The 27,761-nt window shown below is 39.7% G+C and overlaps 1 protein-coding gene across 1 annotated transcript; it reads right to left on the bottom strand.

Annotated features, from left to right (window-relative positions):
* Window positions 1–528: 528 nt before the first annotated feature.
* TMEM170B (transmembrane protein 170B) lies at window positions 529–20,767 on the bottom strand. Its single transcript, XM_041475432.1, has 3 exons — window positions 20,198–20,767; window positions 12,564–12,734; window positions 529–8,502 (listed from the first exon to the last, which is right to left on the bottom strand). Exons 1-3 carry the CDS (start codon window positions 20,292–20,294, stop codon window positions 8,372–8,374), a joined length of 399 nt encoding a protein of 132 aa, XP_041331366.1. The 5' UTR covers window positions 20,295–20,767; the 3' UTR covers window positions 529–8,371.
* Window positions 20,768–27,761: the final 6,994 nt, after the last annotated feature.

The raw sequence follows: 27,761 nt of genomic DNA, 5'->3' as shown, positions 1-27,761 counted from the left end.
GACCACAAAAAAAAAACCCAAATAAAAACCAAACCAAAACAAAAACCCCAAAACCAACAACAACAACAACAAAAAACCCTATAAAAATTATTTAGATCATGTTGACTAAGCATATTTTTCCCAAAGAGCTTTCTCTTGTGAGCTGGCTTAACCTGATGAACTATATCAATCTGGTTCTCATTTCTGCAACCAATTTGTTTTCTAAACTACATACAGCCAGTTGCATAAACAAATCCTATTATAACCACAGAAGCAGCTGCCCCAGTTTCTGCTGTAACCAGCCATTTACAGATGATTCATTTGCTCAGACATTTTTTTCCCACATGCTAAAGTTCAACTGTAAGAAACAGAGGCCATAGGTTATAGAGCTGAGTGTGGAAACAACGGAGAAGTGAAGGTATTGCCCACAACACACTTCAGTCTGGTGCCAACACAGGTACCAGGGAGGGGTTTTTTCTATCTATAAATCACAGTTCAGACAATTGCAGGGACACACCACTGTGGTCTACAAGAAGGTACATCATTTATTTGCTAATTTTAGCTTTATTTTATGTGTACATCTGTACATTTCAACCAGATTCACAAAATGTATAACTTGTGTTGTCCGAGTATTTAATATAGAGGTTGACAAATGGCTTCATGATTAGTTAGAACATGCAGTAAGCTACAGAAAGTTTATGAAAATATTTTAATAGAAAATTTTAGTTAAATAAATGAGCATGAGAAAAAACCATGTTTAACTTGCAAATTCTGTTTATAAGCTGAGACATTTCCTACCACCAAAAACAAAATAAATATAAATAATTACTTAACGATTCTTTAAATCTTACAATTGGACAACTGTTCCACTGTGTCTGCATTCTAAAGAATGGAAGTGGAAATTGTGCAGAAGAATGTTTTACTTTAAATAATTGTCCAACTGTTATTGCTGTTTTTCAAAGAACCTGAAAGCATGCAATGAAAACTTCAAACTAAACAGACAGCTGAATGGACATATTTAGGTTGTTAACACAATTAAAATGCAAAAGATAACTACAAAAGTTTCTCAAAATGTTGCAGTTTGTTTGTTTTAGGTTTTTTAATATGTACATAGAGAACTGTACACAAACAGGGAAATAAAAAAGTTGCTTAAAAAAATGAAATATAGTAGTGTACAGTATTTACAACTTAAATGCCATCTTTTTTAACTGGAGCTAAACTATTACATGAGCATGCAGTACATCCACCACTCAAAACAAGTACCTTTTGCACACCATAACAGAGTCCTGTACAAAGCATAAATCAACTAAATGTTAAATCACTCTTCTCCAGCACTGTTGTTGCTATCTTTCAGCTTCGTAACTTTGCCTAAGTCACAACACTTTAGCTTAGGTAACTTCATAAAGTGAAGATATGAACATCTATTTCTAATACAAGTTTGAAGAATGCATTCTATCAACAAGACAGTTTCTAGTGAGACACCAACAATGTTCTATTGGTTAATTCATGCTTGATGAAAAGCTGTACTGAAGGAGCACCAGTCTGTCAATGGACTAATGAATATTTTTTTACCTTTGTCATTTTTAAAGATTTTCAAATTCCCATTTTCTTCTCCTCCTATTTGTTCAGCCAAATCCAAATGGTTACAATACTTGTATTTGTAAAGCTTATAGTACAACTGTTAAAGTAATCAATACAGATGATAAATACTTTTTCTAATGGTAAAATAGGTATTTATTCTTAGTGGCTTCTGTAAGCACTTCTGAAGAATTGTGTGCTATTCTATATATTGTCACAGTCAAAAGTTTAGTTCTATAGATACCTGATTATCCTCTAAAACACCCAAAATATGAAGGACCTTCAGAACTCCATTATCTGTATAAAATCTAGGCACATTTCAAAGAAGGAAAACTTCTAGCCAAGTAATTTTGAAAGGTTTTAGATTTTTAGCTCCCATATACCTTATATTGGTGGATAATCCAAAGTGGGTTTTGCAGTGTTGATACTAAATTTCTCAAGTAAGCCTAGAGAGTTAAGTCTCAAATCAAAAGGAATGTCATTTGTATCAATCAAGTATTGTTTACTTTACTGAAAATGTCTCTTCAGTTTTTACTTTGCCTTAGAGTTCGTGTTTTGGTCCACAGAAGAAGGACAAAAGGACATAATATCCATTCTCTTCAACAGCTATCAAATCCTGCTAGGATTCATGCAGTAGCTTCCTAAAGTCTTCAGTAACTACAAGACGAGCAACCAGAAGTGACAAAATGTGCATTCCTGAAGGAAAATACTTTAGATCATTTTTTTAGAGCACAATTGTTTTTATACCTACTACACTGGGAGAATACCCCAAGCAGTAATACATCTTCACAGGCTTTGAGATGTCTTTGTGATTACATTTAGAATTAATACACAGCTTGAATTTCATCTGTAACTTCAGGCACAGTTGTAGGAAACAGCAGAAACAGCATGCTTCAGGACAAAATCTGTCACAATTTTAGGATATCAAATGTATGTACTCAGGTTGAATTCTACTTTCTAGGATAACTTCATTTTCCCAAAATTATGTGCAGCTACGTATACAAATTAATGAACCCAGATGAAGATTTCACTGCTGTAACAGAGGACAGAATACTTTTCCCACTGACTCAAAACAAATGTTCAGCTCTGTTAAATTCATCTCTACTCAAAGAACATTTATTACTTCAGCTGACGATTTGAACAGTCTTTCCACCTTGGGCTGCTCCCAGTCTAAAGACTAGAAGTTATAATTCAAAAGGTACCCCTTCAATATGCTGGTGCAGTTGTTATGTATGTTAAATTTTGGTAACTCTGAAAAAAAGTTATGCTTTAGCATTTTTGTGTATGTAACACTCCATCATAATTTATGAACAACATTCAGAATTCCATTTTGTCTCAAATTGCTTGGAATTAGATTGGTTATTAGGATGACAACTGTGACCTATCTCCATGTCTTTCCCCTTAACTGAAATACACACACAATAAAAAACTATTTCTAGAAACAGAAGAGCAGCTGAAAAACATTCTCAGGTTCACAATTGCATTTCTAGGCCTTATTAGAGTCACATACTTTCTGGGGAGGGAGGCTAACTGATTAATCCACAATTCACTACACCAAGCAATACTATTGTGTCTATTCATCTGGAATTACACACGTGTGATGTGGCTGTGTACAAAAACATCCAGTTTAATATGCTCATGGTATAAATACTTAGATTTAATGCAGGCAAGGCATTATTAAAATATGCCTAGTGCATAAAATACATAAATTAAAACAAAAAGACCCAATCCTTATAGTTATTAGAGCTCAGACTCCATTACAGTTTCTGCTCAAATGGCATTATATCTGTGCCCCCCACAACAGAACTCAAATACAAATTGTAAGCAAAATAAATATCAATGTACAATATATTGAGAGGGAAACATTATTTTCTTTATCAAAATCAAAACAGTGTACTTCAAAAATAGAAAGTTCTTTTAGACAAAATCAGATCCATTTTGATAGTTCAAAACTGGTTAAATTATTGGTTTCTTAAAAAAAAAGTCAACAGCAAATCATGGCTAGCCATAGCACACAGCTTAGTTTCATAAACTCAAAATTACCCAGAAATTTAAAGACAATAATTTTTGGAAGATTTTTTTCCTGAAACATAGCTGCAAGTTTTGAATCAAAACAGAATTTTTTGATTTGGGGAATAAGTCAAGCCACCCAGAACAGTGCCAAATGCTCCTTAGCTGCTTCCCAAAAGAGCCACCTCCAGTATCTGCATATCAATGCACAGAGATTGTGGAAACTCTATTGAATGCCCGAGTCAAGGTGAGAGAGGTCGTCTGCAAGGGGAATCTCCAAGTAGGCGTCTGCTACTGACCTCCAAACTGAGGAAAAAACACCAATGAAACAATATTTGGGTCACTTAAGAAAGCTTTGGGTCAACAGAACCTGGTTCTATGGGTGATTTTGGCTGCCTAGACACTTTTTGGAAGAACAGTACAGCATCCCACGTTATCCATCGCATTCCTGTGGTATGTAGAGGACATATTTGGAATACAGATTGTTAGATGTGCCAATCAAGGGTGAGGCACTGCTGAACTTGCTACTCAGAAGCCAAGGAAACCTGCTTTGTAAAACCCCAATCAGCAACAGCCTCGGCTGCCATGGTCACGGTAGTGGGATACTGCTGAGCATGCTGAAGGTCAACGAACAAACATTTTAGATTTAGAAGAGCAAACTTCACTATGTTCATAGCCCATGGGAAGGGAGGAGAAAGTGCTGGGAGTTTTTCACCAACAGTCTCCTGGAAACACTAAACCAGTTCATCCCCTTTAAGGTCAGGAAAGAGGCAGAGCAAGAGACCTCCTTGGCTTAACTGTGAACATCTGAATTTGCTCAAATCCAGAAAAGAAGTGTACCAGAAATGGAAAAGCAGAAAGATACACATTGAGAACTAAAAGGACATTGATAGGATGTACAGAGAACTTCAGAAAGTTCAACAAACAAAAGGATAAGATCTTGCACTTGGCAAAACACAATCCAGGAGTGCAGCACAGGCTGGGATGGACCTGTCTGAGGAGCAGCTCTGCGGAAAGGGATCTGGGGATCCTGGTGAACAAGCTGCTCCATGTGAGTGAGCAGTGTGCTGTTATGGCAAAGAAAGCCAACTGGATCAACAAAGGCATCACCAGCAGAGAGAAAATCACCATTATCTCTCTCAGCCACTTGACAGGCCACACCTGCAATACTGGGCTCTCTGTGTTGAGCTTTGGTCTGTGACATGCAAAAAACACACAAAACCATGGACAGGCTGGAAAGGCTCCAGAGAAAGGCCACAGGGATAATCAACAGTCTGGGAAACCTGACATATGAAGAAAGGCAAAGAACTGGGTTGATTCATGAAGAAAGAAGGCTTAAGGGAGACTTTATCACCATATTCCAATTTTCAAAGTGTGGCTACAAAGAAGAGACTCCTTATTACAAGCAGTCACATGGAAAAGATGAGTGGCAATAGAAACTTTAAAGACTTGGCTGGTCAGGGTGCTGGGCTACCTTGTCTAGATCATACTCTTGACAGGAAATGTTGGACCAGACCATCATTGAGGTCCCCTCCAACCTGGTATTTTACAATTCTATGATCATATTATTAAATTGAAAGTGTGTGGAATGCTTGAATCTTTGATAGCATCAGCTTCTAAAAAACCAGTACCTTTTCCACATTAAATAATATATTCAGTACTCCCCCTTCTTCCAAATATTAAATTGTGTCGATGCATTATTTGTTCTGCACAATGCAGAATGTGCACTTTGATACAATGCAGAGACAGGCAGAGCTGATTGAAGATAGTGCTAAAACATCCTGTGTGGACAATACTGCATTGTCCAAGGGTGAACCAGGGTACCATCAGCGCCATTCACACACAAAGATGTCTTTGTAGCTTCATTAAGAGGGGAAGGGGGAGGGGAGGCTATCTAAAGTAATTTTATTTTTTATTGGAAAAGCTATTTCAGTTGTTAGCGTGTGTCAGGTATAAAACAAACTCCACAAAGCCACCATTCATTCAAATATATACACACACACACACACATAAACACTGACTAAAGCTTAACAGGGATATGGAATGAAAGTTCCAAGTTTTGCAGACATAAGGCCACTCTCACTTTCTTTCACTGCTGGAGTTATTAAGCAGTAAGTTCATGCTGTGATCAAAGAACACTTCACAGACAAACTTTTCATCATTATAAACTCCTCACAAGAAAGAGCTGAAATCAAACTTCTGTCAAATAAAGCCTTGTCCCTGTTAGGCCACTTAAGCATTATATTATCTGCCTGTCCCTTGTTTCCAGGCAATAATGCCACACAATGCAGAGAGAGCTAAGCACATTTAACATTTTAAAAGTGAATACAAGTACCTATGCAATAAAAATTATTTGGAGAAAGGGAGCTTAAAACCTGCAAAGATGCCTCCTTGTCCGAGGGGAAGAGTTACAGTGGCAACAACTTCACTGGCACAGTAATTAAAATGAAGAATGTAGCTCATCAATACAAGCATATGTATCTCATCAGTTGGCAGCAGTCTGCTGTAGTTTAACTTAGAGAAAGACAGCCAGCCACTGACCAGTGGCAGCATAATAGCCTCCTATAAAAATTAAGAATTGAGGTGTTCAAGGAAATTTGGAATCTGTGAATTAGTTTCAGTGTGAAATAAAGGCATGAGACAGTCTAAATTACTGAAAACAGTTCTTTGTGATGTGGTTGGTTTTGATCCAGACAAGCATTTCCAGGTTGTCAAATAAAATGTTTTAAACTCTGTTGAACAGGACACTGTATCAAGTAACCAAATTAATTAGAAATAATTAAAATAGAACAAGAATGAAGATGTGACAATTTTTTTTAAATCCTCTCCCCTAGACATATATGTAACAAGGCACATTAGGAGAAATATCTTAATCACTTTATTATTCAATTTAACTTAAATACCTGAAACCAGTTTTCTCACAATTTAAGACAATGGGGAGAAGTTTCAATTGCTTGTTACAGATGTCATAATTTCATTGTCTATTAAAGTGCAATGGTTGTGTGCCAAAAATGATAAGCAAAAATAAAAGACAAATGACAAAAAAAAACAAACCACAGGAAAGTTTTTGAAGACATTCAAAAACAATGACAGTATATGTATTCAGCTACATTTTTTAAGCAATTAGAAGTAAAAATAACACTGAAAATATTTATAAACCTATATTTTAACTTGTTCCCTGCAAAGCCCACAATTTTGTACGCTTTCCAAACAGGACTTTGATGCTTTCAAAGAAAACAAATACTATTAGCATTTCTAGTACTTTAAAGAAAGGTATGTGGATTAAGATAAAGGCAGACAGGTTAATTCATTATATTTTAAAGTACTAAGCAATGACTGGATTGCAAGTTACATTTTAAACATATTCTTTTAGGTGTGCAGTAGGTGCCAGTGTTTGTGACAGTCCTGAAAGTCTTTTTGACATCATAACAGCAAAACCTTTGAGTGATTGACTCCCCGTCATCATTAAGAGACAACTGATGAAAAGCCTTAAGCTGAGAGAAGATGTAAAAGATTCCTTATTCACAGAACTTTTTGCCCTTTAAATTTTGTATTTCATAAATAATTAGTCATTAGACTTAAAATTTCTCTTTACTCCAAACACTCACATTTATGACATTTCACATGCACAACACCACTCAGTCCCTTTTAAACTAGAAAAGCACAAACCACTGAAAGCTAAGTATTTGAAAGTTCCAGGTATCTTAATCTTTCCAAAGATACAAAGTATTCAGAAACAAGGTAGTAAATACATTAGTGCTGCCCCACTTACAAATTTTTGGAGTATGGTAACCATTTTATTACACTTAATATTTTTGTTCATTAGAAAACGAAGATATCATATTGTTAACCCTTTCTATTTTCCTCATAGATGTATTCTCTGAGAGTTTGTTGTATTTGTGTTTTCCTTACAGAATACATGTAGGGTAAGGGTCCTACCAGTGCTTAATTAAATATAGGGAGTTTATTTGCAATGCATACCCTTTTTCTGAGGTTTGCAGAAGGGCTGGTAGCCATCTGTATGCTTAAGACAAAGTAATTTCAAGGAAAACATCGGTTTAAGATTTGTTTGTGCATACACAACAGCTTGTACTTAATAGCCTTCATACAGTCACCTTAAACTCCTGATTTCTGACAGGCTAAAATCACAAAGAAATGTGCCAAGGAACAAAACTGCCACGAGCCATTCTTCACATAGTGCTCATTACACCAGGGTTGTTAAAGCTGTGGTTCTTAAACCCCATCAAAATTAATCTACATTTTGAAACAGATCTAACCGTTTTTTTGAATGCTGAACAGGAATATTCAGCATCCAGAGAGATTCTTCTAATGCACAAAAGTCAGTTATCTTGCTATTTCACCTGAATTCAAGGAGAATTGTGCACATTCACAGAATTCCTCTACATTCCAGAGCTTACCCAGCCACCCCCTCAGAATTAAACCCCAAGTTTGGCACACGGAGCAACTTTCAGGATGGCCCCTCTGTTTCATTCCAAGGTGTTAAGGACAGTGATCCCACCACCAAGCATGGACCTGCCTGGCAGCTGCTGGAGGTGCTCCATCTCTGCTTGGCACACAGGGATCTGCCGTGACAGAGGCACGTTAAGGCGCAGTGCAGGAGTGCAGCAGTTCCAACACTAGAGGACAGCCTGCTCATTTGACTGAGCCCCGAGATTTGTAGTGCACTTTCCACATAGCTTCCTTCCCCTTGCACTAGAATTGGAGTTCATAAGCTGATGAATCCACTGTCAGGAAGCTTCTCTTCAGATTAAAGATGTTTTTCTCCCCCCTTTCTACATGAGTTTCAAAGCGTCGCGAGAATTCTTGAAAATGAGATAATTAATGTCAGTACTGTCTGTCCAACGCCAAAGACAAGAGCTTCTAGGGGAGCCATATTCTTTCCTGCTACTCTGTAAATTCCAGCTACTGCAGCACCTAAGGATCACAAGGAGAACAATGATCAAATCACAGAAAAAGCCAAGGTTGAAACATGTGACAAATTATCTACTCCATGTGTCAGCTATTTACAGAACATTACCAAACATTGCATTACTTCATGGTATTACACAATTACCAGTCTTGCTTGTATTTTTATAGTTATATATATATCCTTCAGGAATGATTTTACCAACTGAATCAGATCAACTTTTCCATCATCAGTTTAAGAAAATCGTATCTTCTTGTTTCCCTGTACACATCTTCAATTTTTTTTTTTAACATTTTTTGTCTTGTACCAGTTTGAAAAGGTAGCAAGACAGTCCTCTAAAAATTGACCAGGTCTGAAGAGTGGTTTAATACTGCTTGTACAGGCAGGGAGAAGGCAAGAACAATAAAGCTGTGAGTGTCCACAAAACAATTGCAAACACACACTGACCAGCTTCATTCAACATTTCATCTGAATAAACTGGTCATACTAAATGAGTTTATTTCGACTTAAACCACTGAATTGTTAACAATTGTTTAGCAAACCTAGCAAAACATGAAAGTATTTCAGTGTTTACCATAAATGTGCATGAGAGGAAATTTCTAACCAATACAATTAGATTTTAGCACATAAAAAAATTCCAAACTCAACAGATCATTTTTCTTGTACATTTGTGTGCAAATTCACATTTGAAATATAATATCAAGAGGCCAGGATCAACCTAAACCAAACCCAAAATTTAAGTGTAGACCTTCAGTATGCACTGTATCAGATGCTATCTAGTCATAATTAAATGACTTCAGTGATTGCACAGAGGCTCTTTCAGGCCCAAAGAGAACTGAAAAGTCATCAAAATATTTTTTAAATAATAAGAAAGAGTTTACAAAAATTGGGTTTTTTTTTTGGTTTTTGCACGTCACTAACAGGAATAGTCTGCTGTGAATAGTGATCCAAAATCCATTAGTGACACAGAAATACATTAAGTCACAACAGATTTTCTGAAAGTACAGTCAGTATCTGAATCATCTGACATCTTCAAAAAGTAACACTTCAGTTTCACAACAGCTTTAGGAAGAGTAGGATTCACTAGTGATTGTGTCATAATGGTACTTACAAACACTATTAATCATACTGTTAGGCAACTTTTGGGTTAATTTATTTTTACTTTTTTTTAAACATATTCTGTAAAGTATATTTTGTCTGAATATCTCACCAGAAGGCTAGCCTTATGGTATTTCGCTCAGCTACCTTTCATAAGCTTTTCCATTTGTTCCTTGGCTAGCTGCTGTCAAAACCTGAAAGAGATCCTTTAGATTGAGCCCACTACAGACATTAAAATTATTTTTCAGATTGAACTCTCAAGGCGAATTCAAATTGGCCAAAAAAGTATACCAGAACTGTTACTACTGGATCAATAAGAGAAATTTTGGTCTTTGAAAAAACACTGAGATATTCTGGGAAATATTCAGAATAAAACAATAAAAATTTGATGGTTTGCTAATTATGCATCATTACATAAATAACAGTGTGCAGTACAACCTGTAATGCATAACCCAGCACAGATGGTATAGAGCCAAAAGTATGTACAATAGGCTGCCAACGAGGGAAATGAGAATTTGTCACCAAAAAGGAGTGTGCTGGGGAAGAGGAGGAAGGACAGGCCCTTCTGGATCAAATACAGCTAAAATTCTTGCCTTGAGCTGCCTGGTATTTATATATTCTTGTTTGGCTTGGTGGGTTTTTTTTTGGGGCTGTTGCTTTGTGGGCTTGTTTGTTTTTATTATTATTATTTTGTTTATATTATTATTTTATTTATTATTTTGGTTGTTGTTTTTTTCTTTTTTACTGTATTCCCTTCTGATTAGTAATTTTCAATATCTTTTTAAATTATCCTTAATTTCCATGACTTTTCAAAGCTAAGAAACAGAGGAGTCTCCTGCTTTTCTATATGCTGCTAAAAAGGTTCCAGAACATCAGAAAGTTTGAAAGATCTCCCTGAGCAAAATTGAACTTATTAAATTAAAAATTGTGCAATATTCTATGCTGCCTTCATTGTCATACACAAACAAGGCAGAAGACTGGAAATGCAAAGTGGAAATTCAAGTCAGTTTGCTATTTCAATTTCTTAAGCACTGGACCAGGCATATTCAAATAGCTTTTAGATATTTTAACTTCCATCTCTAGTTTGCAGCATAATAGCTATTAAAAATCATCTTTAATATTTGATCACCATAATTTGCCTTCAAAAGCTCCCCACAGAATTTCTATCAGTACGAAACAACTGAGTTCTGGCCAGAAACAAAAAATACTTCAAGATAAAAGTATTTGCCTAAGCTAGTTGTAATGCTCTCTGCAAAACCTTTGGGAACAGCATAACAAGTCGACAGTCTAAGCTTGGAGAAGTTCTCAGATGAATATGCACACAAACACGACTGCTTACGTGCTAAATGTTTTGACCTGCAAAACTGGATGCCAAAAATACAACTGTGTTGCTCCTCTTTTTATGCAAAGATAAAAGACACAAAGTACTTTCATTTGAGAGACACTGATCCTGAAACCTCCCCAGCACACAAAGCCGTGAAAGTCTCTGCTTGGATCTTTCAACACCACATTTCCTATCTCAGTTCTTCAGAAATGCTCCTGCATGGCTGACCTTGTAACAGGCCACTGCCATTTTAATCCTAAGACAAAAATCAGCATAACATATAATATAAGGCACTCAACTAATTCCAACTTATCTTAGGAAAAAAAAAAAAAAATCCAACCTCCCCCAAAAAACCCAACAAAAAATAGCTATACTGAAGCATACTGTGTTAACTGGTGGAAATCCTAAGCTGAGAATCTGTAGCAATTAAAACAACATTTCGAGGAAAGTCTTAGTGAAACTTCTCATGACATTTGCATTTTTATTTAGCCTTGAAAAACAATAGTCAGGAAGGTCTTTCTGCAGCAATAAGAAATAATCTGACACAAATCCTCTATGAATGTGTCTGAAGCTGATAGTGATACCACTATTCTGATAACCTGGAACACAGGAAAACCAAAATGAAAGGTGGGAAGTTTTGCCTTCAGACTATATGGTAGTTGCTAGATTTATGGCTCCTTAGCCTCAGAGACCTTTCAAGTTAGGCAACCTTTTCTGCAACACTGAAGATTTTGGGGCAGAAACTATGACTCAGTTAACATAGGCACCACTCAACACATGGATTTTAACGCTGAGAATTCCCTACCAGCACTGTTGCAGACAAGCACGTGCTTCTTTCCTGAAAAAATAGCATTCACTATTTTTTCCCCAACAAGAGAAAACTCAGCATGCTCCTACTTGCTTGGGAATGCTACTGTAGTCCATCTATAAGTTTGATAAACAGAGCTAGATATGATAAAACCAAAGAATGAATAAAGTGTCCTACAGGTTTTATGGCCCATGTTTCAGTGGTGAAGTAGATAATGGAATTTCTTGGGAAAGATGGAAAAGCAACATCTGACACCAATAACCCTAGATGAGAACAGATGAGCAGCATTTCCTCAAAACATTGTTGGCAACAACACTCATGTCATATGAGTCAGGTGCAAACCTTCCACACTTCACTATATAACACACTCCTACTTTCTGCAATGTTTTAAACATGAGTGTGGATTTTAACTACAGCTCTGCGGACCTTTGGGCTTTAACAGAAAAAATTGTTGCACCTATCTGAGATACAATGTCAAGAAATAAAAAATGAAAAACTGTATCTTGAGTGGTAGCCATTCATCTAATTCCATAAGAAACTCTGTAACAGATGTCCTTGCCTAACAGTATTTCACCTAGAACATCAGCAAAGCTTAATTTTTCTTTTTTTGGGAGGTGGGGGGAAGCCACTCTATAACTATTGCAGAATCCTTAAGAAACAATTAACAATTAACTAGAAAAAGCTGGTGGTTTGTTGTTTTTTTTTTGTGTGTTTGTTTTTTCTTTTTTTTTCTTTTTTTTTTTTTTTTAAGAAGTTAGATGTAAAATAAGAAAGCAAAAAAATCCCCAAAACAACAACAACACAAAAAACCCCCGAACAAGAACAAAAGGCAGACTTACTGGTTATCATTGCTCCAGTTATAGAACCCAGAAATCCAATGCTGACCACAATGACAGATATCAGCCTCCCCTGCCTATGTCTCTGCAGCATCACAAACATTAATACTCCCACAGCACCATGGACAAAGAGAGAGGAGAAGAGAGCCCAGAGGAAAACCCAGTACCACATCTCTGAAAGAAAGCAGTAAATAAAGGGTTAATATTTTAAAGACAAGAACTTTATAAGTAAGAAACTTTAAAACATTGCAAACAATCAACAGTAAGAGAAAATCAGTATTGATTTCCATCTTAAAAGACATCATCAGCACATGCTCAAGACTCTTTCCTCATTTCAGCAGTCTGTCATAAAGGATTAGCTGTATTATGTTAAAAATTATAAGAAGGATTCTGGCAAAAATCTTAATTCAGGTATATTTTTACAAGTAGCCATAATTCCTTTAATGACTTCTTTAAATAGTGTTGACTGTAATTTCATAGTAGGCATTTTAACTGCTTCGGTAGAATGAAATATCCTCTGACACAAAGACTGAAGGAGGAAAAAGTCAAGAACTGGTTTGGGGTTTGTTGAAGTTTTTATTTTGGGGCAGGTGTGGATCTTTTGTTGTTTCCCAACCCCCCACCCTCACAAATAAGAGACAGCATCAGGTAACATCAGATGGGAAAACTGAGATTAAAGACTTTAGCTTATCTACACCCAAGAGCTGTAATAAAGTGTTCCATCAAATCAGCTTCAAAGGTGCAAATAAAAACACTATAAATTTAACAAGAAATTTTAACACATCTAACTCCTTGCATCTAATTGCTTAATACAGAACTCCAGAGAGAGGTAGTGACTATTATCTGAATTACTAAGAAGGGCGTCAGATCATGAGAATGTTTGGAGCACAAACATTTCTTTGAAGAATGGCAGACATGATTTCTTCAAAGAAAAGAGCTGGAACCCTGAAACCATCAGTGGAGCTACACAGTAACTCAAGAACCTTTCTCACTTGGTGCCAACTTTCTAAAAACATTCTACAAATCAAAAGAGTAAGTAAATAAAAGAAAAAATCCCTTTGGTTTTAAGTGAGTTACAGTGGGTATGTATCATTACAGAATTCAGCAAATTAGGGTACGTATTCCATAATCCCGCAACACTGTCATTAATTCAGATTTTGCTGCAGTTCCCTCAAAAATAGAACAAAACAAAAAATCCCAGCTTCCTTACAAAAGCAAGATACTGCTTATGAAGCAAGCCTGTATTAATGTAGCTTGACTCATATAAACTATTTGAGGAAAAAATATAACCCAATTAGCTAACTTTAAAAATACTCAGCAGCACAAAACACACTCTGAAAAGATGCTGAGAAAAAAGAAGTTGCTACACAATAACCACAGTTATTGTGGGAGTCCATTGTCAGTAGGATATGTATATAGATAGCCCAGATAGAGAGTTCAAGCTTTTTTTATTTAGCAGTACTTTGGGAGTAGCTCAACCCTTCCACACAGGCATAAATGGCAACACTATGTCTGCCCAAGGATGTACAGCTCCCCTAAATCATGATAGCCAAAAGACTCTTTTAAAAGAGCAGCAAGGAAAGTGGCTGGCAGATCTACATCCAATGAATGCTTCAATTGTAGTTCAAGGTGCAGCTTTTCCTTTTGAGTGCCTGGGTACATGTGTCCACATCCTGAGGGTGGCTCAGAGCAGCTCTCATCAGATCCTCCATCCCTTCACCCATGGCCCCAAGATGGGTCTCAAAAATCTTGGCAAAAGGATAACGACCACGGTACTGTTCCACTAAATCAATGTCTTATCATTCTCAGAAGCTACTGTGACAGAACAGTGGCAGAAGTGTCAAGCAGTCACTCCACAAACCCCCTTACCAAAAATTAAGAAAGACTAGCTGACCTAATCTGTGGGAAGGGAACCTCTCCTGCTGTCCTAACATGCCTGGTCCATTACTAGCACAGCCTGGGTGTTTCCATTGTTTTATTCAAGTGGCAGCACATAAACAAAAGGATCAACCAAAGATCTAACAATATAGAACACAGCAGCCCTGCCAGACCTACAGTAGGACAGCAGTAGGATTTATTAACCAAGGAAGTCTGTGGGAATCTGACACTTTCATACCCCGTAATTTCTATGGATTTGTTAGGCACTGGATCATCACCTTTTAGGAAATTGGGGTTTGTAGGCATTGTCAACCTTTATCAGGTAGAAAAGACAAATTGCTTCCAGTCTTAGGAAAACTCACTAGGATGACTGTATTTTTAGAAGAAAATGAAAACTTATGGGAAGGCTAACTACTCCCCTGTAACTAAGAAACCAAAAATATTTACAAACTCTTACACAACAAAATAGCTCCACAGTGAGCAACTATCTTTGGTCTTATTTACATTCCAAATAAGGTTCAAGGAAAATTAACATCATCCCTCACTTTATATTTAGGGCAGGAGGCTTGAGAATAGAGCCAGCAGCAAAATGTCCCGTTGGCTAAAGAAATACAAACTTCATTTCTTTGTTACACACTTTCTCCTCCTACTCCTTAAAAGCAGCAGGCATATTGAAAAGGAAATTAGAGAACATCCAGAAATACTCCTTGTTTGACACAAAAGCAGCTGGACCTTTGTTAAACTATGACCTCCCTTCATTAAAATATCATGTATGTCTTAAAACATCATGTAGGAGCTGAAACAGGACAAATCACTTCCAAGCACCTTCCCTTGAAAAGGCCAAAAGCTATCCTTTCTTATCCTCCTTTATTTACTCTTTCTATGCCTGCTAGTTCAACACAGTCATTTATTTACTTCTGCTTGCAGGGTGAGTGATGAAGCCAACCAAGTAAGTTGTTTAACAGGGATAAACAAGGTAAGGAGAGAGACAACCCTTCAAGCAAATCAGAGGAGGCCTTAAGCTCCACTCACCTAGAGGACAACGCAGACACTCTGATATGGTGAGGGCAGAGAATTATTCATGTTCTGTAAAATTCAGTATCATCTAACCACTGAACCATGAAAAGAGATGACTCTCAAAAACAGTATCTTGGAGTAACACTGAAAGGCACAAAGAATGGGTTGGGAATAACACTGAGAGGTGTTACTAAAGAATAGAGGAAAAGAATGTGGACCTCTGAACACAGATGGCCAAGACTTCACTTGTTCAAAAATGACTGAGTAGTTTGATTGCTGAATTGATTTGCAACATCTCTAAGGAAGAGGAAGTGAGACTGAAGTGTCTCAGCTATTTATGTCCTATACACTGACTGATCCTTTAAGCAGCATAAATTTATGTATTGCTACCCTGACAAAAAAAGCACAGTCCAATTTCAGCCTTTGTGCAGCTATTTTAATTAGTTGGCTCTTTTGACAACATGGGCTGCTGTTACGGAGGTAATGATTTACCTATATCTGTCAGAGAGATTAAAATACTCACTTAGCCTCAGTTTATTAGTCATGCCCTCAAAGAGATATGAATAGTACAAAATTAAAAAAAAAACAACCAACAAAATGCTTGCAGCTTCCCTTACCTGACCCTAAGAAAATTTCAGCGTTTACTTTTAGCGCATCCAAATTACCTGAAGTCACCAAAACACAACATACATCTATCAAAACTCCACAGTTCCTAGAGAAATACGGGAACTGGGGAAGGACCAGTAGTCTACAAGCATAGTGATATTCAGCATATAGCCAAGATGCCACAGCTCTTCTAATAGGAACAACTGAGATAGAATTTTAAACATGAAAAATGTTAGTGCTTAAACTGAAAAGAAGATTTAAGATAGTGTTTATGTACCTTTCCTCTGGTTTGCCTCAGCTGGCGATTTTTTTCCTACCAGAAAAGCTGCAAACTCAAATACCTTGTAATTAATGCCCAATCACACCAGTTTTAGAGCACTTTGTTAATTTTGATATTTATACATATCAGACAGATATCATTCATACATTATGCTTATGCACTACAGATAGACATTATATATATATTAGTGTAAACAACATTAGAGATTAGGAAAAGACTTATTAAAGCATGCCATTGTTTAGAATAACATTCATACCACTTCCATCTTATCAAGACTTGAAGTTGCATCCCATCAACAGCTTCATCTTACACAAGTAGATAAATTACAACATTTTAAAATATTATCTATATAATGTATCAATATGCTGTCCTACTGCCTCTTCGCTTCAGTAAACATGGAATATCTCCTTAGTCCTTCATCTTCAGCACTTTTCCTCTAAGTTCTAAGCTTGTTTTGCCAGATGAATAACGATGGCCTACAACATGTCATAAATCAAAAGTGATTACTCCAAAACAAAGTGTCTCTCTCTTTCCCTCTCCATTCTAAGCCCAGTACCCAGCCTACTACTATTAGTTACAGAGGTAAGTCAAGCAACAAACACCTGTACTAAGAATACAAAAATACAGATTTAAGTCAAGAAGGTAGCACACATCATATTTAGAACCAGTAAAATCAGAAATGTTAGATTCCTGTAGCTTATAAACTCAAAGCACTCGGATGAAATGACAGCACATGACAACTGCAAATGTAACTCAGCTTTTTACATGCTATATTTTTTTCTTCAGCACCAGGTCCTGTCCTTAATCATTGTATTAACTGGTACTTTCAAAGTTATCAACAATACAGTCAAATAGTTGTTTGGAGATGTTAACATTTTTGCTGCATTAAGTGGGAAAAAAGCACTTTGCTGAGGACCATTTATATCTCAAATTACAGACTAGTCCTCCCAAGTAACAGCATAGGGGGCAAAGAAAATCCAGACAGTCTGGGAAAAATTAGCAGAGGATGGAGCTTAGGAGCTTCGATTAGTAGAAATATTGCCAAGTCCTTTATTGTGACAGCAATTTTTATTTTACTGTGTACTAATAACGGGATTTTTTTCTCCTTTTTCAGTTCAAATTCAGCTGCTCTCTGATTTGTTCTAGTAAACCCTGATCTAGCACTAACTCTAAAACACAACCAGCTCATACAAAGGAGATGTTCTTTGTATTTACTGGAGGATGTAACAAAGAGTGAGGTAGAAGCCACGCCACGTCTCCCATGACTCCTAAAGCCTTACTTGCACCTCCCCAGAGAGGTCAGGAAGACAGGAAGCAAGCAGCCCATGGTGATGGGCCAATGTTCAGCTCAAAGGAACAACGCTGGCAGCTTTAGCTGTTACCAGGTGTGATGTGTACATGGCAGCAATGAACTTGTCTGTGGTCTCCTGGGTATCTGAGGCCATGAACGAAAGACAGGATTTCCTTTTTTTATGTTGAACCTGATTCACATATAAGGTATTAAAATAATCTTTCAGTTTCTCATTGACAGGAAAAAGAACCCACCAAAACTAAACTATTAGGGTATGAAGCATTCCTGGTTTAAGCTGGAGTTCATATCAGGACCCCGTTGAAAAATTCAGAAAATTAACATATTTTTAAGAAGGTAGCTGATAACATTTTGCAACATCTTTGTGAAAACATAATCAGTATGGTTTATCTAAAGGAGCTAAATCTTCACTTGTGCAACTTGAAAGTCCAGTCCAGACCACAACATTAAGTCCAAATGTAGACACGAGGCAGTCTTGAATATTCATGGAACATGGCATATTAATGATTTTCTTTTCCCAGTACTCTGGAGAAGTTTTTATACCTAACAGAGGTGCAAAAGGGAATGGATTAAGTAGTCAAAGAAGATAACTCATTCACGAACCTATTTTATTGGCAAGGAAAAGAACAGAATTTCTGGTCTTGAACAAAGTTTACTTTGATAAGGAATAAGAAGGGCTCATGTAATTAGTTCAGCTTTTTATTAATATCAATGACCATATCAATACATATTCTAACATGTGGAAAAGATTTTTAAGTCCAGTGCCAGTTTTGGACTGTTGACAGTCCATGAGAACATTCAGGTCAACAGGTTATGGCTGTAAGAGAAGCCATCATTTAAGCACAAAATTAGAAACTGCAGCTACAACTGGCAGTGACACATCCTCCAACAACACTACAATGGATAAAAAAATATTTTTCACATTTTTTAAGTTAAAAAGAAAATACATTCCACATTAAAAATACCTTACGGAAACCCTTATCTTATTGCAAAAGCACTGAGAAACGAGCTGGTTTTAACTCTCGACACTGAGTTTCATAGAAACGCCTATGCTACATAATGATCTAATAAGAAAAACTTTATAGAGGATGTCTGGCACAAAGCAAAGTGAAATCCATTGTCAACTTTTTCCTTTAAGAGTACAAATTTTTAAAGTAGGTATGTTAAAGTAACTACCTGGGAAGTGAGCTGTAATTAGGGTGTCACCACACTAAAACCTGGAAACTCTAATTATCAGACACACACTACAAAGTTCACGGATCAGATAAATATGAAAAGGTTAATCTTTTTTATTACACTAAGATGCATCCTGAAAGTTAAAAGAACAATAAAGATAATCACTTTCTGTTTGCTACAGCTTCACCTTCAGCTACACTTCCATTTTCATCCCACTTCTATTTTCATCCCACTTCTTCCACCTTTAAAAGATTAAAAAAGAAACAGAATATATCTACTAACCATTACTATAGAGTGCAAAAAGGTGACATAATACTCTTGCATAAATATTAGAATATTTCCATAACTCTTTAAAACCTACCTCTACTCAACATTTTCCTTTATCTCTCACTTCCTAATACATCCCTACAACCGATGTAACTCAGTTACATCTCTGCTATTGACACCCAATCCCTGTTTGTCAAAGCTGGAAGCTTATGCTTTTCTTTACACAAGGACAGAATAAGAGAAGATACCCCTCTCCACTGTATGCCTTGGATCTCACAGTAGTCCACACCCATTTTTCAGCCTGAGACTGAGCAGAAAAAAGCCAGTTCTTACCAAAAGCCAGCCAAAGCTCCCCTCTTCTAAGAGAGGGTGAAGGACCTGACTCTGCTTTGGTTCACAGAATTTTTTTGTAACAGCTAAGTCTTTAAGAATCCCAGATGCTTAAGATTACAACTACTTGTCAGAAAACAGCTGTCACCTCATCCACTCCCACAGGTCTCATTATCCACAGGTGTACTCAGGGGTAGTGGGGCAAGTCTCTGATTCTCCACATTCAACTTTATGGTTGTCTAGTTGGTTTTTTTATAGCTCTCTGTCAAATGCCAATGAGCATATATCCACAAGGGGAAAAAATAAAATAAAAAACCAACCACCTCCACAAACATACTCCAGCCTTCCATACATATTTATACACTCACACACTTTCTACAATCCTTCCCTCATGCACAGGTACTCATCACTTCACTCGCATACACACCACCCCCTATGCCATTAGCCTTCTTTTATTTATTATGGACATAAAAACGTGAGAGAGCAGATCCCACACGCTCACGCCCTTTGCACGGGCAGGCATCCCAGACACCGGGCACACACCCCAGCCCCAGCAGCACCTCACACAGACCCCGCAGCAGGCGCGCACACACACACACACACCCCCAATATACCTGCCCACAGAACACGCATGCAGGCACCCCGAGAGACTCGGGCACACAAACACCAGCCCTCACACGGCACACAGGGAGAGCACCGCCACCGCCGCCCCTCCATTGTGCTGCAGCCCCGGAGCGCAGCCCCGCAGCCGCCCGGCCCGCGCTGCCCCGTTACCCGTGAGGCTGCGGAGGACGGTGCCGTGAGCCCACAGGCTCAGCACTTGCTGCACCGACAGGTTGATCATGGAGTTGTCCCCCGCTTCCACCTTCATGGTGCCGCCGCCGGGCGGGGTCCGGCAGCCGCCGGACCGCGGGGCGGGAGGGAGACGGCGGCGGCGAGGAGCGAGAGGGCGGGGAGGCGGCGAAGGGAGCTCCGCGCCGCGGTGGAGACATCGAGGACGGCGGCCGGGGGGAGCCGGGCGATCTCGGGGGAGGAGGGGAGCCGGCCGCTGGCGCTTCCCTGCCGCTCAGGGGCAGGGCCGGGCGGCGGAGCCCATCATCATCACCATCATCACCACCTCCTCCATCAGCAGTGGCCGCCGCCGCCTCGCCGGCGGCATCGTCACCCCGGTGGCCGGCATCACCTGGAGCGAGGGCGGGGCGGCCGCGGACCGTCCCTCAGACGGGCGGCTCCATGCGGGAGCAGCGGCGGCAACGGGGAGGCTCCCGGCGCCAGACGCCAGCGGCTCCCGGAGGGGAGGGGGAGGGAGCGGGAGCGGCGGGAACGGGAGCGGGGCAGCGGGAGCGGGAGGGCGGCCCCGCGCAGGCGCGGCGGGAGGAGCCGGGGGGCGCGGGCTCCTCCCACCAAACGGAGAACCAAAATTCGGAATCGCGATTTGACTCAAAGAGGGCGGGAAAGACTGGGGATGTCGTGGATCCCCAAAGAAACTCGCGTTAGCAAGAAGCGTCTCAGATCAAATCTGCATATACCTATGGGCAGATTTAAAGGGGAAAATAAAGTGATAACATTCCATGGTGTTAAATCTGGTATTTAAGTTGATGCTGCTGAGTGCCTGTAAACAAGGGAGAAGAGCAAAATGCAGACTCTGAATTCTGATGAGAGCAGTATTTTCACCTCGCTGCTCACAGCCTTAGGGCACGGAGCTCCAGAGAGTGCAGGCGGAGGCGCCTCCGCGGCTGCCTCGGCGGGTCTGGGGACACAGCCCGGGCGGAGCAGGACGGGACAGGGACAGGGACAAAGAAGCGCAGCGCACAGGGCGGGTGCCGCTCGGGAGTGCCGCAGCTGCCGGCGCGCAGGTGACAGCACGCGTCGCAGCGGAGGAGCTGTCATCCCGAGCTGTCATCCCGAGGCAACATCCAGGCAACGCTGCGTGACGCTCCTGCCTTTGAACCTCCTAGCTCCGCCGACACTGTGGCCGCAGATTAAAGCCACCGAAAGTTAGAAGACGTCAGAAATCCTGAGCGAATCTTTATTCTGTGCCTTTGCTTTCTTTATGTAATAAAGGAACAGACCCTTTAAGCTGGATGTGGCTTCTTTCGAAGCACGGGATGCACGGCACTTACCGATGTAAAAGCCAGCAATCATCCCGCATGCATTCTTAAATATGCATCCCTAGGCCACATTTAGTGCCCGCACTTCCTCGCTGGCATTTCTTCAGCAGTACTGGCTACAGTACCTCGTAAACATCACTTTATGCCAGCGTCCTTTGATGGAAAGGGTTGGAGTGGTAAAGCAATTAATAATAAAATTTGCAATTTATAGATTAAGAGCCATGACAGATAAATCAACTCATGTCCTGCCTGATGCCAATGACCCAGTGTTTTTGGTTGGTTTTTTTTCAGATAGATTTTGCAGGATGTCTGGTTCAGGGGAGTGCTTCCAAAGCCTTTTGCAGCTGACAATACTTGGCATTTCTGCAGGTAGGTATCAAGCCAGGCAATGAGAAACACACAGGGAACAGCTCCCTAGGGGGCTCTGGATTTCACTGGTTAAGCATGGGATCACTAGTGGAGAAAGAACTCAGCTGCTGGGTCAGGTCCCTGTTCCATGATCAAGAGAATGTCCTCTCTCTTCCTCTTCTTGTAACCCCACCACTTCACAGCTGTGTAATTCAGGCCCTACAGAAAACAGTTCCCTTCATTATACAGTAGTGATTCATTTTTAGGGCAGAATTATTCCATAGTTGGAGTAGGGCTCAGTGAGAAAATAGCATATAATTTAAGTTTGAATGTGAAACGTACAATGAATTATTTAGGAACAGTTTTTCTGGTTTATTCTTTTTAACTTTTGTGTGCTAAACATTGAGAAAACAAACATTTTTAAATGTCCTTAAATAAAATCCCCACTCCTAAATTTATTTTTGTTGTAGACCAATGTCCCAAGAATGAGGTACGGTCTGCAGGACCGTAATCACAGTCTGCAGGACCGTAAGTGGTGTAATCAAACTTACAGTAAAAAGGAAGACTACTTTTAGTGACCATTTTATCTCACCCATCTCCTGTGATAACCTACTGACAGATGTCAGAAAAACTATCTGATAGGCCAGAGGCATGCATGGAAACATGCATGTGTCTGTAAACAATGCTGCATTGGTGCCCAGTGACCTTTCAACCAGCACATGGATGATTTTTCATGTTCCACACGAGGAAGAATGCATGGGGAATACTGGCTTTGAAACACTTGTGTCCAGAACCTGCTAGAACACCTTCCTCAAGGATTTACAGTAGAAGTACAGGGAACACATTCATGTAGAGGTCGAGTGAGTATCTCTGTAGTTGCAGATTCTTGCAATATTTGCTCGGGTCCATCCTTCAAGGTTTTGCAGATGCTCTCTCCTCCCGGGAGGGCTGATCATTCTGCAGCAGTGCAGGAACAACAGGAACACAGAGCTGCTCCTCTAAGCCCTAGGAGAACAAACCAGCTTTCTTTCCAAGAGACATCCACCAAAACCACAGGCCAGCTTCCACTGAAACTCCATCTAAGAGGCTAAAAATTGTTGTCAAACCTCAGGCATGCAACATCTAAATTAACTGAGCATTTTCTATCAAACACCTCCAACACACTTGGACAGTGTACAAGTGATAAAGGGACAGAGACTCATCTTAAAAATGGCCATAATTCATATAAGTTATTCAACTTAATCCTCAACCCATCATCCAGCAGGTGATCTGGATACAAATTTAAATACAAATTCATCATATGTAAACAAGGCTAAGTGGGTAATTCAGGAAAATAGGAAAATATTGCTGAAGTATTGACTTTAAAGCAAATTTTAAAAATAATCATACATGGCAGTGACATTTCCCAGTAGCACAACACTAGGAGGATGTCATTCTGGAGAAACAGAGTCCATTGAATAAAGCAGCAGAAACAGTCAAAATTCACTCTTCCAAGCTGTAGCTTCATAGGAGCAGGGAATTGAGGGAATTGCAGCCAACTCTGTCCTCAGCAAGGCCTCCCACACGGCTGGTGCTGCCACAGAAGTCCTGAGTGTATCAGCTCCCTGCAGGGATTATTGTGAGCTCTGTAGGCAGCAATGTATGGAGCAGCAGCAATGATGGCAAGGGGCTCCCAGCAGGACTTAGGCTGTGGCTCAGGGGAAGAATAAACCACACGTGCTTGAGCAAGTCAGGCAAAGGTGGTGAGGGCTGAAAAAGCCACAGGGATGAGAAACCACAATGGGCAGCACTGTCCTGATAAGTAAAACAGGAAAGAAAAAGAAGAAAGAAGGAGGACGTAATCTCAGAGTTTCATCAGATAATGTAGCTCTGTTCCATAAATTATTCATGGTTAAAAAAAGAGAAGTACTCCTTTTGCAAGGGCCTGGTAAGACCACTTCCACTGCTGTGGCACCCTGAACATGGGGAGGACAGGCACAGCAGAGAATGTGGGGATGGATCAGGGCAGGTGACTGTGTCAGAGAAGAGGGCTTGCTAGTAGGGTGGCAGAGGGAGGGCTGGCAGGCTGGGTATGACCAGCTCTGATAACCCTCTGCAGAGCAGGGATCAGGAGAAGGCTTGGAACTGCAGGGAAAGCAGCAGGGGAGGGGAGAGAAGCTGAAAAATAAACCTTCATAATTTGTGTAGAAATCCCAGGTTTCCACTCCTGTGTGGTATTCCAGAGGCAGGGACACAGCTCACAAGATCTGCCTGACAGCCAGCCCTGAGCCACCACAAACGCCTGAGAGACTCCAGGCCTCCTTTGCACATCCAAACCCACCAGTGAAACGGTCCCTGGGGAGCACCTGAAAGCTTATACAGGGACTGATCTTCATCCCAGATGAGCTCATTTTCCTTCCCCTGTTCCCCTATTCCCTCACAGCAGCTGGGAGGTTTGGGAACTTCCCTGTGCTGCGTGTGTGCAGAGCGCTGCAAGGAGCCAGCTGTAAACTCTGACTTCAGCCACAGGAAATTAGTTTCACAGGTGGAAAAGTAGGGTCAGCTTAGTTTCTCTGCCCTGCAAAAGATCAGAATACATCTACATAAGTTGCTATTAACTTCTGGTATTGTTTTCGGAAGCTGAAGAAATAATGATAAATTTCACTGGGGAGTCCTTGGCTGGATAATTTTCCACTTGGAAAGGTAATGCTGTTCAAAATGAACTGATTTCTTAAGTCACATCTCTTTAGAAAAACAGACAAGACTGAATATGTTCTATTGCTCTGAAACAAATATTTAATTTTCCATAGTGAATACAGCTTTTCATCATAGTAAAACATCAAAATCCAAATAGCAACCCCTTTTGGTCCCCTTGAAGAGCGGAATTCTCACTTGAGATTTTCTAGCCAAATCTGGCCATGTACATTGACTGGCACTGCAGTTAAAGATCTGTTTTAACTGAATGGAAAACCCCAGCACTTGTCATATATGCAGACACTTTTCCCCATTTCAAAGGGGCTTTTTGGCCTTTGACCCAAGCCACTGACAAGATGTTACAAATGCAGATAATAAATTAATACCTCTGATGTTAGCAATAAATTTCTTCCTACTTGTCCCCTTTCTAGACCACCAATTTCTTCTCAATCAGAAGAATTGGCAGTCACAGCTAGTTGTGGCTGGAGAAGTGGGCCTTTCAGACATCCTTGGCTTCCTAATCTCAGCTCTCAAAAGGCTGAAACACGATCTCAGCCGCTAACCTCGATGACGGATGAAGATGCCTGGACAGCCATGTAGGAGAGGAAGGAAGTAAGGTGATACCACGGGCTCAATATCGCAACTCCCCAGCACGAAAGCAGCATCACAGGTTGATCTAAGGCATCAGGAACCATCGGGAGCCGGCTCCCAGGGCGGCAGAGGGAGGCAGAGGTGCGCGGGAGACTTTTCCCCACGCACCGGCAGATGGAGCGCCGCCGTACCGAGCCTGCTCCGGCAGCCGGCTGCGCTCTGCCCCCGCCGCACGCTGCCGGGCTTTGCTGGCAGGGCTGCTGCAAGAAGATACCTGTGGATACTTAGAAACTGCAGTTAGATTTTTTTTTTTTAATTAAAATTTTGGAGGAAAAATTAAAAGAGTCTGCTTAGTCTATTTAGAGAATATCCCTCTGTAAAATACATTGATTTTTGAACCAATAGTTTGCATGTATTAAAATGCCTGAAGGATTGAACCCACCATGAAATAGAAAAGTCCCACTGACTACTCTAAAAAGATTTGTCGTAAGTAAAATTACCTAGACTTGTATCTAATTTTAAAAAAAATATTTAAATCTGCACTGCTTAAAAGATCAACTCACCTATTTGTTTTAAACAATACTGTCATTCAGAAATATAAACTTTCTCCTACTCTCTCTCTGCACACACCCACAGACACGTGCACACACACACATGTGCATTCACACTCATGTAGCAGTTTAGAGTAAGGACTACTGTTAATATCAACTATGCTGTTACTTAGAAAAGAATTTTATTGCTTTTTATGAACTCCTTCCCAGGAATCCTTTCTTGTGACTAAGAATGTTATCAGGGTTCTTGTGAAATCTAAATCATTGTTTGTGTTTTTCTTTATAAGTTGACTCAAAGCAGGTAATTATCTGTTAAAACTGTCAGTAGGAGACATTTGGAACAGTCTGGCAGGGACAATAATCTTTAAAGACATGGATGAAACCAGTTTCACTGTTCCTCTGAAGATAAAGTAAAAGTGAGGAATAACTTTTGCTCCTTGTTCTCTTCACTGACATGTTCAAAAAGGTTGTTTGGCTAAAATGCAGAAAACTTGCTTCCAGCAAGACTTATTTCTTTCAGAATAGCCCTCCCTCCTCCGATTATTTTTTAAATAACATGCCAGACTCTCACAGTCCATGTCAACAATGTGATGCGTGGTAGCCACATCAGGTTTCTCATATGCTTAGGCCATTACCTAGCAAGAACATTGTCAAGCTATTATTTTTTGAAATATCCTATTTTTAGATTGTTTTGGAGTTGCTGGAAGTTTGATAGAGAAACCTGTTCCTTCATTAAACTAATTCTTGTTTAACCCTCACATATGCATGCCACAGTCCAGATAGTACATAGGCATTTAAGTTTATCTTGTACATACAACCCTAAGCTCTGGTTCATCTGATTTGCAATACATTTGCATTTTTTTTTCTCTGATTTAGAACTGAAGAAAACTCAGGTTCAAAATATCTGAGTTTTGTTGAAATACCTGTAACTTCAAGCTTCACAGTTAAAGCCATATCTGCTCATACCCTCACACTGAGCTCCTCCCCTCCCCTTGTTTGCCTCTCGATGCATTCTTGAGCAGGCAGGAGAGGGCACATCAGCATCACAGAGCAGGACATTTCCTCAAAACTTATAATTTCCTCGCTCTGTAGCAGTGCTTTTCGATACCACAAACCTGCAAAACCACAAATATTTCAGTTCCTAAGGAGGTCCTTCTCCCGCTGACACAGCATCCTCTGAAGTAACCTGGAAATGCCTAATTGATTTCAGTGGACTCCAGTTCTGAATGGGGGAATTATCTGATCTTATCCTGTCTTCTTTTCATCTGACAGCTATAATTATGTTTAGCAGAACTGTTACAGGTGTTTCTAGAGATTCAGCTGCCTCAGGGCAGAAACAATTCTGTTCTGCCAGTAAGGGCCACGTATTTTTGTTCCTCTTTAGTATAGGCCAGTTCTAACAAGCCTTACCCACTTACTTGATTATCCCAGTACCTTTGCAGCACTGGTTTACTTACCCTAACTGTCCATTTTATCAGTACAATCTACTTCAGAGAATGTCTTTGAGGGCACCTCAACAACACCTTTGTTGTTAACATTTTTTTAAGTCTGCTGGTTCCTTCAGCCCTACCACAATCCCATTAAATTCAAAATCTGGCTCTTGATGTTGATTTATGGGCTAATTTGAATTTTTTGGCACCACCACAAGCATAGATGAGTTCCGACCATTGTGAGATTCCCATTTGAATTCCTGGAATTTTCAAACTATATTAACAAGTCTTTGACTTCCTGTCATCCCCTTTAGGTTTTGCTCTCCTAGCTCATAGTTCAAGCTGATCATATAAATATGTCACAGAACTATCTTTCAAAAATACCTCCCTCGGCAGTGCTGAGCAAAACTCAAGGTAGACATAAAGAGAAAAAAAAAAAATCAGCACATTCCTACAGGAAGGGAATCCCATTGCTGGAAAAGAAAACCAAAATCATGTGGAACTATGGGTAACTGTAACAGAGCTGGATCAGGTCTTGATACTTCATAAAATTCTGCAGGTGTGATCCAACAGGACACCAAAGATTTTCTTCTTGTTTGTTGAAACACTGCCCAACTCTTCAGTAACATTTTTT

This window comes from Pyrgilauda ruficollis, unplaced genomic scaffold (genome assembly GCF_017590135.1).
Source record: "Pyrgilauda ruficollis isolate IOZ18807 unplaced genomic scaffold, ASM1759013v1 scaffold35, whole genome shotgun sequence".
Taxonomy (NCBI): domain Eukaryota; kingdom Metazoa; phylum Chordata; class Aves; order Passeriformes; family Passeridae; genus Pyrgilauda; species Pyrgilauda ruficollis.
This window is presented reverse-complemented; position numbering and strand designations above follow the sequence as displayed.

What these genes read in the sequence shown, in the direction of transcription:
- TMEM170B (XM_041475432.1), bottom strand. Translation starts at nt 20,294, where the DNA reads ATGAAGGTGGAAGCGGGGGACAACTCCATGATCAACCTGTCGGTGCAG. An exon ending in CGTCCTCCGCAGCCTCACGG is followed by an intron (nt 12,735 to 20,197) that starts GTAACGGGGCAG and finishes GCTTTCTTTCAG; the next exon opens with AGATGTGGTACTGGGTTTTC. An exon ending in AACTGGAGCAATGATAACCA is followed by an intron (nt 8,503 to 12,563) that starts GTAAGTCTGCCT and finishes TGTGATCCTTAG; the next exon opens with GTGCTGCAGTAGCTGGAATT.